The sequence below is a fragment of the Sorex araneus genome, chromosome 2 (assembly GCF_027595985.1).
Source record: "Sorex araneus isolate mSorAra2 chromosome 2, mSorAra2.pri, whole genome shotgun sequence".
Lineage (NCBI taxonomy): Eukaryota > Metazoa > Chordata > Mammalia > Eulipotyphla > Soricidae > Sorex > Sorex araneus.
Genome location: NC_073303.1, coordinates 6,575,006 through 6,591,870, shown reverse-complemented (window position 1 = coordinate 6,591,870; position 16,865 = coordinate 6,575,006). Strand labels below are relative to the sequence as shown.

Below are 16,865 nucleotides of genomic sequence, written 5' to 3'. Positions count from 1 at the left end.
CAAAAACCCTCCAGACAAAAGTCTGGAGGACATATTTGCAGAGCAATGAAGATCATGACAGTGGTATATTTAATAAGTGTTTACAGCACCTGTATGGAAGGCACGGTAGGGGTGGAGGTGGCATGTATAAGATCCATCAGTACAGTAAAATGGTGCAGGATTCACTGGAGGTAAAATGAACGGTCAAAGCTGCAGCACCCACAACACAGCCATCTGGTACCTTGCCCAGAGATGTTACAACTTGCTGGCTGAGCAGATCAGCCAGTCTGGAAGCCCATGGAAGTCCCATGGGTAAAACAAATGGTTTCAGGTCCTACCCCTCCAGGCCCAACAGCCTCCTATCAACGAGTTGTTTTCCAATAACATTCTAGAAGGAGGAGATAATCCAGATGTGTAACAAAAACCTGATGGTGAAGAGTAGTAAATTAGACCCCAGACATGATTTCTGCATCAGCAAGGGCTCCAGGCGGGCTTCTGTTTCAGGAAGAACGAGTGTCAACTCTTGATAGGTAAGACGTGAGTCACTGAGAAAGAAATTTTTTTCCAATGTGACTTCTCTGATGTTGGACAAGGTACGAAGTCCGGGTGAAGCCCTTTCCACAGGCATCACACTGATAGGGCTTCTCGCCCGTGTGGATTTTCTGGTGTTCCAGAAGGCTACTGTTCTGCCTGAAGCTTCTCTCACAGAAGCTACACTTGTAGGTCATGGGTAGCTCGAAGTTTTCCCACTGGCTTTCCCTCCTCCCCTGGCTCTGCCCGGTCTCTCCAGGTTTAGGATTCTGGGCATTTTTATCCCCATGGACCCGCTGGTGCCTGAGGAGATGGGAATTCCGCCGGAAGGCTTTCCCACACATGCTGCAACGATATGGCTTCTCCCCGGTGTGGATTTTGTGGTGTTCAAGGAGGCTGCAGCTCTGGCTGAAAGTCTTCCCACAGTTATCACACTCGTAGGGCCTCTCGCCAGTGTGAGTTCTCTGGTGTTTGATAAGATTTGAACTGTGACTGAAGACCTTGCCACACTCTTCACATTCATACGGTTTCTCCCCTGTATGGACTCGCTGGTGGATGACGAGGGCCGAGCTCCCAATGAAAGTCTTGCCACAGTCTTCACATTCATAGGGTTTTTCCCCTGAATGGATTCGTTTGTGCTTAGTTAGGCCTGAACTCTGAGCAAAACTCTTTCCACATTCATGACAAAAGTACCTTCTACTCCCTGTGGTATTTCTCTGCTTTCTTTGTAATCTGTTCTCTAGTTCCCCACCCTCTAAGCAGGGAGAAATCTGGACAGTGTCTTCACCCAGGTGGCCTGCTGCCTGCACATTCTCCAGTTCTGGAAGTTCCTCATCCAGGGGCATGTCCCTGATCCCAGTCAGCATTACTCCACCTGCAACACAAATGGTCGGCAACTGTCACTCACGCCCTGCCACAGGAGAGCTCTGCAGCGTCCACCAGGGAGGCAAGAATCACAGAAGTGTGCCAGAGTGATAGAACAGTGGAAGGGCATTTGTTGTGTATGTAGATGACCCAGGTTTGATTCTCAAAACCCCAGATGGTTCCCCTGAGCTTGGCAGGAGTGATCCCTGGGCACAGAGCCATGTGTAAGCCCTGAGTATTGCCAGGTGTGGCCTAAAACCACACACAAACGCACACCGAATCACAGAGGCCTGTTGGCCACATCCGTGAGGGCACAGGTGCAAGACTGAGATGGGAAAGAAGACATACAGATGGCTAACAAGCATCTGGAGAAAGTGCTCATCATCACTCATGATTAGCGAAATGCAAATGAAACAATGAGATACCACTGCATGCCAGTGAGAATGGCACACATCAGAAAGTCTGAGAATTGGTGGGGATGTGGTGAGAAAGAAACCCTCATCCACTTGTTGGTGGCACTGTCATCTGTTCCAGCCTCTATAGACAGCAATATCTACCCCCAACACAGGAATAGAACTCCCATATGACCCAATGATATCAGTTCTTGGCATCTGTCGCCGAAACACAAAAATGTTAATTGGATAAAGGATATACGCACACCTATAATTCATTGCAGTGGCCAGAGTACAATAAGAGTTCAATAAGTAGAACAGCCAAGATATAGAAATAACCCAATTGAGGATGAATGGATCAAGAAGTTGTAGTGTGTGTGTGGGGGGGGGGGCTGGAGAGATAGTACGGCAGGGAGGGCATTTGTGTTACATACAGCTGACCTGGATTAGATCCCTGGCATCCCATATGGTTTCCTGAGCACCACCAGGAGTAATTCCCAATCATTGCCAGTGTGACACAAAAGAACAAACAAAAAAAGAATTTTAAAGAAGTTGTGGTGAATGTATAAACACAATGGAATACTAAGCAACTCTAAGAATGAACAAAATCATGCAATTTGCTGTGACATAGATGGAACTAGATGATATCAGGCTGAGTGAAGTCAGCAGGTCAGGCCCTGTTGTCCTCCCTGGGTCCCATTTAGCTCTCACACTCTTTCCACTTTCCGGAAGAGACCCCTCAGCTTCGCTCCTGTCAGGGTGACCTCAGGTGGGGAATCCACATGTACTGAGCCTGACCAGGAGCCAGACCTTCCCAGGGGCTGCGCCTGCTTCAACCCACTGAGCAGCACCAGAAGCAGGACATGTGAGAAAGCCAATCAGAGGGTTAAGAAGTGGTTAGCCACCAGGCATAGAAACGAGATTCTGTTAACCCCTCTGCAACGACAAATTTCCCCTTGCAGGTCAGGGATCGAACCCAGTCCTGCTCCCCAGCGCAGGGCCGCAGCTCTGGCCCTTAGGACAGTGACTGAATTCAGACATAACAGGCACCGATGGCCTCTAAAGGCCCAGGAGGTTCTTAAACACAAAGGAAGCCAAGAACCTTCTGGAAAAGCAGCGTCCCTTACCTGGGAAGGTGAGAATGCCGCGCTTCTGCCTCTCTTCTCGGGCGTTCACCTGAGATGGCTCCTGCTGCTTCCATCCAGGGGAGAGGGTCCGGGTCACGGCTTCCACTTTCAGCCCCTGAAAGGACAGTGACCCCCATCTAGACCCTCATGTCCCAAATGACTGCCAAATGTAGGGGCTAAACAGGAACGTGGGACACTTTGACCCACTCACTCCTATGCTAACATCACTGTCCACAGAACTGAAATTAGGAGAAAATCTGAATCACACTATAATGTGTACGTTCCTTGCAGTAAAGGAAGATAAAGAGATGCATATTACGAGGCTAAGGGGTCAGAGCAGCGCTACAGTGGTAGGGTGCTTGCCTTACACGTGGACCTGAGTTTGAATCCTGGTATCCCAAGAACTACCAGGAGTGATTCCTGAACACCGAGCAGGGGTAAGCTCTGAACACCACTGGGTGTGGTCAAACCAAGAAAAGTTGAAATGAAAAGAACAGAATCACAGCAAATGTGTTCAATTAGTTCTGAGCTTGATCAAAGCTGGAGGTGTGGGTAGAAACTAATTTATATCAATATCACTGTATCACTGTCACTGTCATCCCATTGCTCTTTGATTTGCTCGAACGGGCACCAGTAACGTCTCCATTGTGAGACTTGTTACTGTTTTTGGCACATTGAATACTCCACAGGTAGCTTGCCAGGCTCTGTGCAGGTGAGATACTCTCAGTAGCTTGCTGGGCTCTCCCAGAGGGTCAGGGGAATCAAACCCAGGTCAGCCGCATGCAAGAAAAATGCCCTACCCACTGTGTTATCGCTCCAGCCCTAAATGACTTTAACCTGTTTTTCATTTTCTCTCCAATATATAGCTCAAATGGTCATATATGCAGTTCAAGCTTGTATAACTAAAAAATAATTTTCTTTTGCCTTTTTAGGCCACATTTGGTGGTGCTAGGGGGACCATATGGGATGCTGGGAATCAAATGTAGTTCAGCCTCCTACAAGGCAAGCACCCTACCCGCTGTACTATAGGTACGGTCCCCCCTATGTGAATAACTTTTAAATATAAAGAAATTTAGGTTGGAGGTGAGCAAAACTAAGGGAAAACAGATACTACAGATTTAAACATTGAGAAATGCATCAAGGCATGGAAGATAAGAAATTAAAATCTAGGGGCCAGAGCAATAGTACAGCAAGGAGGGCATTTGCTTTGCACGAGGCCAACCTGGATTTGATTCCCGGCATCTCATATGGTTCCCCGAGTACCGCCAGGAGTGATTCCTGAGTGCAGAGCCAGGAGTAACCCCTGAGTATCTCCGGAAATGGCCCAAAAAGGAAAAAAGAAGAAGAAAAGAAATTAAAGGGCCAGCAAGGAGAAACTATCTCGGGATAGACCAGAAACTCGAAACTCACCTGGATCAGAGAGATATTACAGCAGTTAGTGCCAGCTCCCAGTTAGACCCCTGGCAACACATGTCCCGTCCCCCCACCCCTAGCACTGCTGGGTATGGCCCTGGTGGCCTCCCAAGCAGCACCACACCCTCTGACCCTAACATTCAACTGCCAGCCTAAGAGACTGAGATTCACCGGGTCTGCTCCCTGCGACCTCCTGAATGGGGCTTGGGAGAACACCCCCGCTCCCCAAGTAAAATCCAGACAATAGAACTATTGTTCAGATTGTAACCCTAAACTTTACCCTAGGGCTGGAGCGACTGTACAGCAGGGAGGGTGCTTGCCTTTTACGCAGCTCACCTGGGTTCGATCCCTGGCAACACATATAACCCTCCCCATGAGCCCAGCCAGGAGTGATTCCTGAATGCAGAGCCAGGAGCAAGCCCTCAGCACTGCCAGGTATGGCCCCCAAACCAAAACAACCAAAAAACTAAAATTAAATATAAAAAACTTCAAAGTATTGTATAAGGCCCCATCTCATCTGTCTCTTCCCTTTTAAGGTCCCCAAGGGCAGGCGATCACAGGACTTTCTGATACTTAGGAAAACAAAGGGCTGGAGCGATAGCACAGTGGGTAAGGCATTTGCCTTGCAGGTGGCTGACCCAGGTTCGATTCCTCCGTCCCTATCAGAGAGCCCGGCAAGCTACGGAGAGTATCCTGCCCGCACAGCAGAGCCTGGCAAGCTCCCCGTGGCGTATTCAATATGCCAAAAACAGTAACAACAAGTCTCATAATGGAGATGTTACTGGTGCCTGCTCTCGCAAATCGATGAACAACGGGATGACAGTGCTACAGTGCTACAGGCAAACAGAACACAACCACCATGACAGCTAATTCTTTCATTTGTATGACGGAGCTGACCCGATGGTGGGTAATATGTGGGAAGCACACACAGGTGACCAGGAGGAGGGAAATAGTGAGAACCAAAAGCAGACCAGCAAGGAGAAACTATGTCAGGATAGACCGTAACTCCAAACCCACCTGGATCAAGGAATGAGGGTGGTGGAGGAGCAGGGAGAGATATTTTCAGGAGAGCCCCCATAGTGAGGAGCTCCAGCTCACCTGGGACTCTGGGCTGGGCCTGGCAGCAACCCCCACATCTCTGCGTCCTTCTGGGGCAAGTCCAGGAGCCTGGAGGCCTGAGAAGACAAAAGCTCTGGATGAGACCATCCCGGCATTCGGCGTGCCCTGCTCAAAAACTAGATGCCTCAGTAAACAGCAGCACAAACTCAGAAGGCTGGACTAGCAGCGAGCGGCTTAGTAAACCCTTAGACACGGACTTAACTGCCCCGTGATGACATATAACAATTTTCACATTAAAAAGTTTGATGTTTTGAATTTAATGATTTTAATATTGAAGCTTTTGTTATCTAATCAATTTCAACTCTAGAAGCTGTATCACAGTTGTGGCTTTTGTCTATGCTAACATTTTTTCTAAAAAAAAAAAAAAAAAAAAAAAAAAACAAGAAAGAGCCAGGACGATGGTTCCTAGGGCTGGAGCAATGCTTTGCATAGGGAAGGCCTGAATTCACAGCTGGAAACAGCATGGCAGTGCCCCACTCCCACCCTGCCCCCCCAAATAAAAACTGGTCTCATAAATGTACACAAATGTACAGAGTGTTCCTTTCTCAAAAAATGCCGAATTGCGACCAGCTCCAAATTCCAGGGCCTGAGGAGATGTGGAGTAAACCACACAAAAAGACAGAATCCTCTGTGGGAATCTAGTCAAGAAAGTCACACAGGGGCCGGAGCGATAGTACAGTGGTTAGGGAGCTGACACGGGTTCCATCCCCAGCACCCCATATGGTCTCCCCCGAAGCCTGCCAGGAGAGATCCCTGAGCGCAGAACCAAGAGTGGGCCCTGAGCACCGCTAGGTGTGGCCCAAATACAAAATAAATAAAATTTGCCTTTCAGTCTCAGCCTCAAAGTAAATCAGAACATTTGATGACTATAAAGGCCATTTCCACAGACCTGGCTTTTAGGTGACGTCTCTGTGAGACAGAATGAAGGCTACTCATGGAAGGAAAACCTCACCTCTGTCTGGTAGGAGTTGCGTCTCCAGACGTTCACGCTTGGGCAGGGCCTTCCCTGGCTGCAGCTGGCTACTTCGTGACCTCTGAGCTGGCTTCCACATGGCCATCTTGCAACAGAGTAGTTCTTGCTCCTGGTCACCACCTGGGACCTACAAACCATTCATTTATTCATCATTTCTATCAGGGACCGGAGCAATAGTACCGTGGGTAGGGCGTCCCACATACGGTCCCATGAGCCCTGCCAGGAATAAGTCCTGAGTACCAAGGGGTGTACTAAGTAGATGATCTTAGTTATCCGCCACCACTTGCAAACTGTATAACCAGTTCTTAGGCTTAGCCCCAGACTTGAACTATTCCTTGCAGTGCTCAAGGCTTACTTCGGACTCTGCACACGTGGATCACTCCTGGATCCTGGTGGTGCTCAGGGGACCATATGGGGTGCTGGGGGTTAAATACCCAGGTCAGCCACGTGCAAGGCAAGCGCCCTGACCGCTATGCTCTCTCTGTCTCCCCCAACTCCCATGAGTTTAGTAACAGATCTGAGGTTGAGAAGATGAACGCTCTTTACCGTGTAGGGCCCCTACACTCTGGCAGAGTGTGACTTTACGGGCTATCCTGTTCTTTCTAGGCACTTCCTGCAGTCTGGAACCGTGTGATTAATGTGCTGATCTGCCTCTCCCCAGGAGAAGGTTAAGCTCCATGTGGCAATGACTCCCTCACACCCAAATTTTAGTTAACATTGATTTATTATGTTCGGGCTTGGCGGAGAAAATTTTCCCCAGTGGCCTGAAACTCACCTTGAAGAGAGTCACCGAACTTGGAAGCGGGTTGAGGTGCTCGCCTTGCACCCCACCGACTGGTTCAAAGCCCAGCACCACAGACCAACCCCGACCACACACCACGGGGTCCCGCTGAGCACTGCACGGTGTGGTGGGACACGCAGATGTTCCCACATCACTTTACAACCAGGAAGACACCGTTCAAGCTGCTCATCGCCCCTCGCAAACTAGAACCGGTTCTTGCGTCTGGGCCCGGACTGTTCTGGGCCTCACTGGAGAATCCCCGTCTCACAAACTGGCTGCGCGCTCTGTTAACCCTTTCAGCGGCGCCGCGTTCCTTCACACCCCGAGCATTTCCTTCCCGCGAGTCAAAATATCTTTATTATGAGGAGGGGCCCAGGGTCCTCGCCTCACTGCCCAGGGCGTTCTGGGGACAGAAAGCGCCCGCGACCTTCCGGATTCTCAAGAGACCCGAGCCCGAGCCCCGCGAGCCCACCCGGCCCTGGCACCTGCGGCCTCGGCGCGTCCAGCTGCCCCTCCAGGGCCTCCAGCAGCCGCACCGCGTCCTCCCCGCTGGCCGGCTGCCGCGCCCGCACCCGGGCCTGCAGCTCGGCGGGCAGGATGGCGAGGAACTGCTCCAGCACCAGCAGCTCCAGCATCTGCTCCTTGCTGTGCACGTCGGGGCGCAGCCAGCGCCGGCAGAGCTCGCGGAGCCGCCCCAGCGCCTGGCGGGGCCCCCGGGCGTCGGGGTAGCGGAAGGCTCGGAAGCGCCGGCGGGAGTGCTCGGGGCCGGGCCCGGGGCAGCGGGGCGCGATGGCCGCCTCCAGGCCCGAGCCCTCCTCCGGCTCCACCTTCACGCGCAGGATGCCCGTGCCATCGTCCGCGGATCGGGCGCCCAGCGCGGTGCCCTCCTGGGGGTCTCTCGCCATCCTGGGCCGGGCCGAGGCCGACCGTGCCCGGACGGAGCACGCGAGGCGGCCGGGGGGGCTGCGTTTCTACAGAAAATTCTCGAAAGGTGGCAAATGCCTACTTGCCAGTAAGGGAGGGGGGGGGGGTTTCGCGACAGCCCGTGCCCGTTGCAGGGGTCCCTCGGCAGCCCCGGGAGCCCCGGGCCGAGTCTCCCCTGGGTGCGCGCGTCCGTGCCCCCGCCGCCCAGGCGCGCCCACCCCGAGCCGCCACGGGAATCCGAGCGACTTCCTTGGCTCTCTAGGAAGCACCACTCGGTGGTCGCCACGAGTTAACCCTTTAGCCACCCCGAGCAAGCCCTCCGGGCCCGGCAGTTCAGGGGAGGAGGAAGGAAGGGGGTCCGGCCCCCACGGAAGAAACGACCGAAATGTCTCGTCCTGGACCGATGCTGCCGCGGCCTCGCATCTCTGATGTCAGCGTCCCTAGCTGCAGGCTTCATGTTATCAGGTTGCGGGGGGCGCAAGGGGCTGATAGAGTTAAGTTGGGGTACACTTTTGGAACCTAAACCAGCCCGAGGCGAAGGCGTGGGAGCCTTTGACACAAAAGAGCCAGCTCGGGATGGGTACCCCGGTAGGGCGCTAGCTCCTCTGAGCACCGCCCTGTGCGCAGTCTGGAGTTAGCCCTGACAACGCCGGGGGTGGCCCCAAACCAACACAAACCAACAAAAAAAAGACCATCTCAGGACCCCTGAAAGTCACTGAGAATAGAATGCTAGGACAAATGCCCGGGGACAGGCTCCCCCTGGACAGGCCTGAGGCGGGGGTACCTCGAGGACACAGAGACAGACCATATTATATCTCCTTTGCACTTATTTTTCAGCATCTCGAAAGTGTAGTTAAGATAGAGAGACATCCATGATAATAACACTAGTTGGAAATGATCATTCTGCAAAGTGTTGAAAGCAGGTGAAAGGATGTACATGGTGGTCTTTCAGCATCAGTCTCGTAAACCGTAATGCCTACAATAAGAGAGAAAGAGAGCGAGAGGAGAGAGGTGTCTGCCATAGAGGCAGGCTGGGGTGGGGGTGACTTGAAGGGATGGGAGGAAAACTGGGGACACTGGTGCTGGGAAATTACACGGGTTGGGGATTGGGTATTGGAACATCGTATGACTGAAACGCAATTATGTACAATTTGTAATGCTCTATCTCACGGTAATTCAATAAAAAAATTATTTTTTCAATAAAAAAATTTTAAAAATGGTTCATTAATAAGGTAAAATAATATATTTCCATACAGTTTTAGTGTTGTTATTAAATGATACTGGAATTTTATTCATATGTATAGTTAAAATAAAAAGAGAGATTCAAACAAATTTTTGTGTGGAAGCAAGTAAAAATAAATGAATTATGGATGACCATAAAAAAAAAGAAAAGAGAGACAGAAATAAGAGGAAAAGCGTGGGATCAGGGGGCTAATGGCCTCTTGGACTAAGAGCCCCAGCTGTCCTCCAAGAACAATATTTATTGCTTAGAAGTAATAATCATTAAAAGGGGAAGAATAACATTCTTTGATCAGGCACCTAACAATCTTGATCTATCCAGGTTTGACTATTACATATTCAGGGCATTAGTTTCTCAGGATAAACATAAATGTAAAGTGCTTTCTTAAGGGGAAATTCATCCAGGAGGGGTGGACAGAGTTAGAGCAGACAGGAACCCCACGGGAGTCAGCATTCCAGGGCAGCTTTTCATATCTGAATTCCAGCATTCTGGATTCTGGCTTCTAACAGACTAAGGTTGTAAAGGAGCACAAGAAAGGACCATGGGTAGTCAGTGCATTGCCCAGGAGCCCCTTTAACTGCTAGTTGTGTAAAGAATTTGGGACTGGGGCTGAGCCACAGTACAGTAGGTATGGCTTTTTGCCTTACACACAATCAATGGAGTTAGATTTTCTAGCACCCCACGTGATCCCATGAGCACTGCCAGGAGTAATCCTGAGTTCAGAGGCATAATCCACAGCCCAAAGTATTTTGTAGCACTGTAGCACTATCATTCCATTGTTCATCGATTTGCTCGAGTGGGTACCAGTAATGTCTCATTGTGAGACTTGTTGTTACTGTTCAATAGCACAATGGATAGGGTGTTTGCCTTGCACCCAGCCAACATGGGTTCTATTCCTCCATCTCTCTCGGAGACCCTGGCAAGCTATCAAGAGTATCCCACCAGCAGAGCCTGGCAAGTTACCTGTGGTGTATTCAATATGCCAAAATATTTTGTAAAAAAACTTTTTAGAAAAGAATTTGAGACAAATCCTTACTTAACCTCCCTTATGCTCTTTTTTTTTTGGGGGGGGGAGTTGAGGGGTTGTACATCCTGCACTGCTCAGGACTTATTTCTGTCTATAGTTCAGGGATTACTCCTGGCAGGGCTTGGGAACCATACAGGGTTCCATGAACCATATGGGGTTCCAGGTGTCCAGCCTGGATTGGCTGTCCTACCTCACTCCAGCTCCCATGTTCTCTCCTGAGCACTTATCTTTAGCTCTACCTCCCTCCTTATATTTCCCTCATTATATTGAGAAGTATTTTTACTTCTCAATAAATCTATTTGGTGTCACTTCCTGAAGTTCCTTTCTGTGGGGGAGAGGTGCTGGACCAGAACAGCCTGGGTAAGATTTTGGACTGACTTTCCTTTCCTGCCACAATAATTCCTTGCTCTCAACTGAGTCCAGCTTGCAGATGACAGGACAGGGTGGCAGTGATGCAGCAGTGGTAATGGCAGGTCTCTGTGTCCGTCCACAGTGCCCAGGTTTGTCAATATTTTCAGCTAAAGATGCTGAGACATGCTCAGTTAGAAAACAGAAATGTTTATTGGAAAGTAGATGAGAAAGGAAAAGAACTCTCCACTTATGCAGTAACTTTGTATAGGACTAAGTTAAATATAGCTCATTTTGTGGGACTTTATGAGTATTGGGTCTTTATGTTAATTGTCCAGAGAATGCAGGGATCTTACTGGTCTGGCTGGTCTAGATTTTTTGGGTTCTCTATTTGACCATTTTGCCTTAGGTATTGCCCACTATCTCTAGTCTCCCTGCACCTAAGCTCCGGGGCAGAAATCGTGGTTTTGGGAAACTGCCAACTTCCCTTCTTAGGAAGAGCCAGCACTTTTGCAGGAATATTTTCCGGTGTGGAATGAAAACCTAATATGGGACTACTTGCAGCAGTTGACAAGGGGAAACTGAGGCTTCCTTTTTTCAGCAGGGATCATGTCCCACATTATGCAGAGCAAGCAGAACCCAGGCACAGTTTGACTGCTACCTCATGAAATGGGAGCATTTGTTTCATGCAGACTCATCACAGACTTTTGTCTGTCCTAGATTTCCCAGACACTTCGCAGGGCAACAGAGGCGGGTAGAGGGAAGCCATAGATTTCTTTTTTGAGTCTTCTATCTCCCTCCTTCCCACTTCCCTTACACAATAGAGGGGAAACCCTACCCCTTAACTGGTTTGGGGTGGGGGGTGGGTGGGTGTTGAGCCGCCATCTGTAACAACAGGAAAGTTCAGGAGGAATGGCTTGGAGAGAACAGTGGCAGCTCTTGGGTTTTGTCTCCTTGATTGCCACCCACTCCTCCCCTGAGGTCAAAAATGAAAGAAAAGGGAAACTCTTCTACCTCTTGCTCTGGCCATCACATTGCACTCAACTCATTCCACACACCTTCCATGCACTTCACACAGGGCAGGGAGGCCATTAGGATTATGCAGATTTTACCTCCACAACAGTTACCTCTTTGTTTTCCAGGGTCTCTTCTAGACCATAAGAAACAGGCTCCCTGCTAACACAAACTCTTCACTCTGGCTCCATGAACCCCATTCTCTTTCATTCTTTCTTTAAAATTTTTGTTTTGCTTTGGGCTATACCCGGCAATACTCAGGGCTTACTCCTGGCTCTGCACTCAGGGATCACTTCTGGTGATTCTCAGGGGGCCCATATGGAATTGAATTCAGATTGGCCATGTGCAAGGTAAACACTTACCAAAACTGTACTATCACTCCAGCTCCTCTTTTTAATAACTTAAATAATTTTCTCACAGCTCTGGAAGCTATGACTATTTTCTTAAAAATCTTAAAGGTGGGAGAGACACAGAAATAAAACTCTTGGAAGAGAGCAACATAGAACAACATGCCGCAGAGATGCCTCCAGATGCCATGCCAGCCTACCCCATTGGGGCAACCCAGAGGTGGGCAGGTGAGTTCCTCTCCCCAGGACAAAAGATTGCCAGCAGCTGAAAACTCCAGAACGCAATCACTGCCATGCTCTCAGCCACTCTCCACAGGCTCCGACAAGCCTCACCCATGAGTAAATCTACTTTATAACCATATTTTAAATTTTAGAATTCCTGGAATGCACGGCCACAAATGCAGCCATGCAATATCTCATACTTTACACCACCGATGTACCAAGAGTAGCACACCACTTGATGGGGTTTAAAGTAGAAAGCAATCACTCTCAGGGGGAATACATACATACATATATAATATATATTTCGTATATATATGTATACATGCTCAAACTTTAACAACATGTTAGTAATATTTTATAGAAGGGCTTAATGGCTCCAGGGTGAAATACAGCAATATTCACACACTTTCCCCTAAGGAAACCTTTTTGGATCATTTTTAACGGATTATTCGTAACAACACAAAATAATTTCAGGTTCTGCTTGGGGGTAGGGTCTGGGGTTTGGGGTGAAAACATTCTAAATAGGGGGTGGGAAGGTGTAATGATGGTGGGATTGGTGTAATATTAAATGCAATAAATTACTGTGAAAAACTTTTAAAAAATAAATCTTAAAGGTTGGGTGGGGAAAGGAAAATTGTCAAATAGGTCACATTCCTAGCACGTGAAAGACCCTGAGTTGGTTCAAAGCACCGCATGCACCACCCTTAGCACTGTCTGTGAGCCCTATCAAAAAAGGAAAAGGAAGTAGGGGGGTAGGAGGCTTTTGTTTTAATTCTCACCGGCTCATTGTTGTACCACTTATTAGTTCCTGCTACCTTAACTAACTACTTATTAGTTTCTGAACCTCAGAAGCTGCGAAACTTAGGCTTGGCCAAGAGTTAGCCCTTTTACATCCAGTAAAAGATGGAAAAGGGGGGCTGTAGCCATAGCACAGCAGGTAGGGCATTTGCCTGCACGTGGCCAACCCGGGCTTGATTCCCAGCATCCCATATGGTCCCCTGACCACTGCCAGGAGTGATTCTTGAGTGCAGAGCCAGGAGTAACCCCTGAGCATCGCCAGGGCTACTCCAAAAAGAAAAAAAAAAGTAAAAGTGGACCTAAACATCGATTTCAAAAGAAATTTTGGTTCCAAATTCCAGTAGAAAATGGGATATAAATGCCATTAATAAATACATTTCTACTGAGATGATGAACACTCCACTTTCTAAGAGAAAAACAAGAGGAACATGGGCAACAGGAAACCTTCACCAAGGGGCGAAGATAAGTTTGCACAAAAGTGTGAATGAAAGCAATGAAGTAGGGGAACAGCAAACTTGCAAGCACAGAAGCAGTTTTTTGAACAGTGGAAGAATTCTGGGGTGCAAATTCTTCTTCTGACCTAAAGGCGCACAGTGGCCGGGTCACGTTCCTTTACCTATTCCTCCCAGTCAGGGCAAGTGTGTCCAGCAGCCACAAGCGGCTGGGTCTCCCCCGGAAACAGAAACTGTGTCAGGCCGGAAGCGGAAGTTGGGTCGTTGACCGTTGCAGTGCGCCTGCGCGAGACAGGAGTGGCCGCCATCAGTCATCAAACGGTCCTTGAGTAACTGCCAGCCTGTGGCGGTTCAGTCGCCTGTGCAAGCACATCTCATGGCACCAGTGTCGCGGTCCCGCTATCCAGACACCTCGTACTCGCGGAGAAAGCGCCACAGCAGCTCGTCAGAGAGCCCGCCCTCCACACAGGACAGACATTCCTCCTGGGGTGGCCATTCGCGGTCCCGTTCCCACTCCCACTGCCGCGAGGGCCTCAGACCTCCATGGGGTGGGTCGGTGCTCGGTGCTGGTTACTCACTTAGCTCCTCTGGGTCGCGAGCACGGCCCCCCGTGTCCCGCAACTACCGCTTCACGTCCGCGTCTGTCTACTATGGTGGATACAGATACCATCACCACCACCACGCAGGCGACCGGGACTGGGCGGAGGACTATGAGAAGGAGAAGCAAGAGAGCTATCGGCAGAGGAGGTTGAAGGAGAGGGAAAGGATCGGGGAGTTGGGTGCTCCTGAGGTGTGGGGACTGTCTCCAAGGTTTCCAGAGCCCGATTCTGATGAGTACAGCCCAGTTGAGTATGCAGAGGTAAAGGCCCAGAAGAGCAGCAGCTCCAATTCCAGCTCGGAAGAAAAGAGGAAGAAGAAGACCAGCCATTCCAAGAACAAGAAGAAAAGAAAGAAAAAACCCAAACGGAAATATAGGAGATGTTCTGATAACAGTGACAGTGATTCAGACTCTGACGCTGATTATAACTTCGATGATAAACGGAGAGCCAAGAAGGTCAAGAAGGTCAAGAAGAAAAAGAAACACAGGGATAAAAAGAACAAGAAAAAGAAGAATAGGAAGACTAAAGAGGAATCTAGTGACTCAAGCTCTAAGGACTCAGAAGGGGAGTTGCCAGAAGATATCTGGATTGGCCAATCCAAAGTTGCAGATACCATGGATCTAATAGGCCCAGAAGCACCCATCATCCATATTTCCCAAGATGAGAAACCTTTGAACTATGGCCATGCTCTGCTCCCAGGTGAAGGTGCTGCTATGGCTGAGTATGTCAAAGCCGGTAAGCGTATTCCACGGAGAGGGGAAATTGGGCTGACAAGTGAAGAGATTGCTTCCTTTGAATGCTCAGGTTATGTTATGAGTGGTAGCAGGCATCGCCGAATGGAGGCTGTCCGACTGCGAAAGGAAAATCAAATCTATAGTGCTGACGAGAAGAGAGCTCTTGCGTCCTTCAACCAAGAAGAAAGGCGGAAGAGAGAGAATAAGATCCTAGCCAGCTTCCGAGAGATGGTGTACAGAAAAACAAAAGGAAAAGATGACAAATAACGACTTTTGGAGCATGAGTTTTAACAGTTTGATATAACCAAAATAGTATCTAAAAGGCTTTATAGGTGCTACTATGCCTACTGTGTTAATGTCTCAAAAAAAAAAAGCTGCTTTTTGACATATCTTTAGCAACTTTTTAAAAAGATGATGGGTTCAATTACTCATTGCCAGTTATTAACAACCGCTAAGGATGTCACAATATGTGGCATAGAGTTGTCCCTGCTTCACAAACTCTTACAATGGATCTTAGCAGCTTCTGGTGGTGCAGGTATGGTGATAATTGCCTCTAAGATATGCTTCATAGAAAGGTTTTTATTCTGTTTGATTCAATACGGCTTAGCAGTGGCAAGATTTGAAACTCTTAAAATAATCCTTATAACTGGCTAGTTGAAGAAAAGTTTCTGAATAGTAAAATTATGCCCTAGTTTTTCCTGTAATTCTGCTTCATATGGTAGCTTGTAATTATCAGAGTCCAGTATAAGAACAATCCATGAATTATTCAAGAAAATCATATACATGTTGTAGTATTGCACTCTCTTTGCAGCTATCTGGACCAATAGCAATAGATTTTTCCTTGTTGAGTGGAAAGGGATATTGACGAACTGATATACAAACATTGATCCACTCAATGCCAACTTCAGCCTGGTACCAGATAGAAGAATTGCCAAGTTAATTTTTTATTTAAAAATATTTTTGTTTGCTTTGGGGCCACACCTAGCAGTGCTCAGAGCTTACACATGGCTCTGCACTCAGGAATCACTCCTAGTAGGCTCAGGAGACTGATAACATGCCAGGAATCAAACCTAGGTCTTCTGGGTGCCAGCCAAACACCCTACACACCATACTATTGCTCCAGCGCAGGTTTGACAAGTTTATATTCTTGCTTTCCTATTGACACCATAATGCACTGAAACTGTTCTGTCTGATCCTCCTTCACCCAGGATTTGAGGATACTACAATAAAGATTAATACATCACATGCAACTTTGTTCAAAGGAACGAGAGCTGTGGAACAGGAGTCAGTGTTGGGGGAAAATAGATGGCCCCACCCCCTACTTCCTGTCCTGTGCGTGTCTATGTGTAAACATTCCGCCCTTATAAAGGGCATAGTGTAGTCTCTTGAAGAAGCAGAGAAAGAGCGGCTTGAGGGTAGTGTTGCTGAATTTATTCCTTAATTCAAGATTTAGCACGGGCTTGATATTTTGTCTGTGAATTCTTGGGAGACTTTGCCTCAACTAAGGTTTGAAACAGTTAAGTTGTTCCCTTTAAAGAACTGAAAACTCCTCTGATCTTCACAACGTGCCTGTCCTCTTTTTTCCATTGACTATACAGTGTCTTGGCGTCTCAAGATAACTGATTCAGTTTTTTTTTTTAAAAAGCTTAGTAGTAAGCACACGTAGCCCTTAAAATAGTCAAAGTGCTAAACTGTGAAATGTAAGTCTTCCTTATCCCCAAAGAAATATTTTTGGCATTTTCTATATCTGTCATTAATTTATGTATCGCAAGCATATATGTTTCAGGATAAAGGTTGAAGATACTAACTTGAAGTTGTTTTTATTTTTTAAATCACTGTTTCCCAGACTTTTGTCCCTCTCTGAGGACTTCATTTCTTCATGGGGACCATTATTTACCCCAGGGAGAGCAATAATAACAACAACAACAACAACAAACAAAACAGAAAATATACTCTGGTTGCACTTAACCGAGTAGGGGAA

At 48.2% G+C, this 16,865-nt stretch overlaps 2 protein-coding genes across 3 annotated transcripts; one reads left to right on the top strand and one right to left on the bottom strand.

The window, feature by feature from the left end:
* Window positions 1-46: 46 nt before the first annotated feature.
* On the bottom strand, window positions 47-8,292 carry ZKSCAN4 (zinc finger with KRAB and SCAN domains 4). 2 transcript variants are annotated; one of them, XM_004621840.2, is made up of 5 exons: window positions 7,665-8,292; window positions 6,378-6,525; window positions 5,405-5,481; window positions 2,894-3,008; window positions 47-1,384 (listed from the first exon to the last, which is right to left on the bottom strand). In XM_004621840.2, exons 1-5 carry the CDS (start codon window positions 8,082-8,084, stop codon window positions 522-524), a joined length of 1,623 nt encoding a protein of 540 aa, XP_004621897.2. In that variant the 5' UTR covers window positions 8,085-8,292; the 3' UTR covers window positions 47-521. The 2 variants fall into 2 exon arrangements, with proteins under 2 accessions (XP_004621897.2, XP_054984864.1); XM_055128889.1 differs by lacking the exons at window positions 5,405-5,481; window positions 6,378-6,525.
* A 5,635-nt stretch (window positions 8,293-13,927) lies between these two features.
* On the top strand, window positions 13,928-15,151 carry NKAPL (NFKB activating protein like). The gene has a single exon (XM_004621841.2). It carries the CDS (start codon window positions 13,928-13,930, stop codon window positions 15,149-15,151), a length of 1,224 nt encoding a protein of 407 aa, XP_004621898.2.
* The last annotated feature ends 1,714 nt before the right edge of the window (window positions 15,152-16,865 follow it).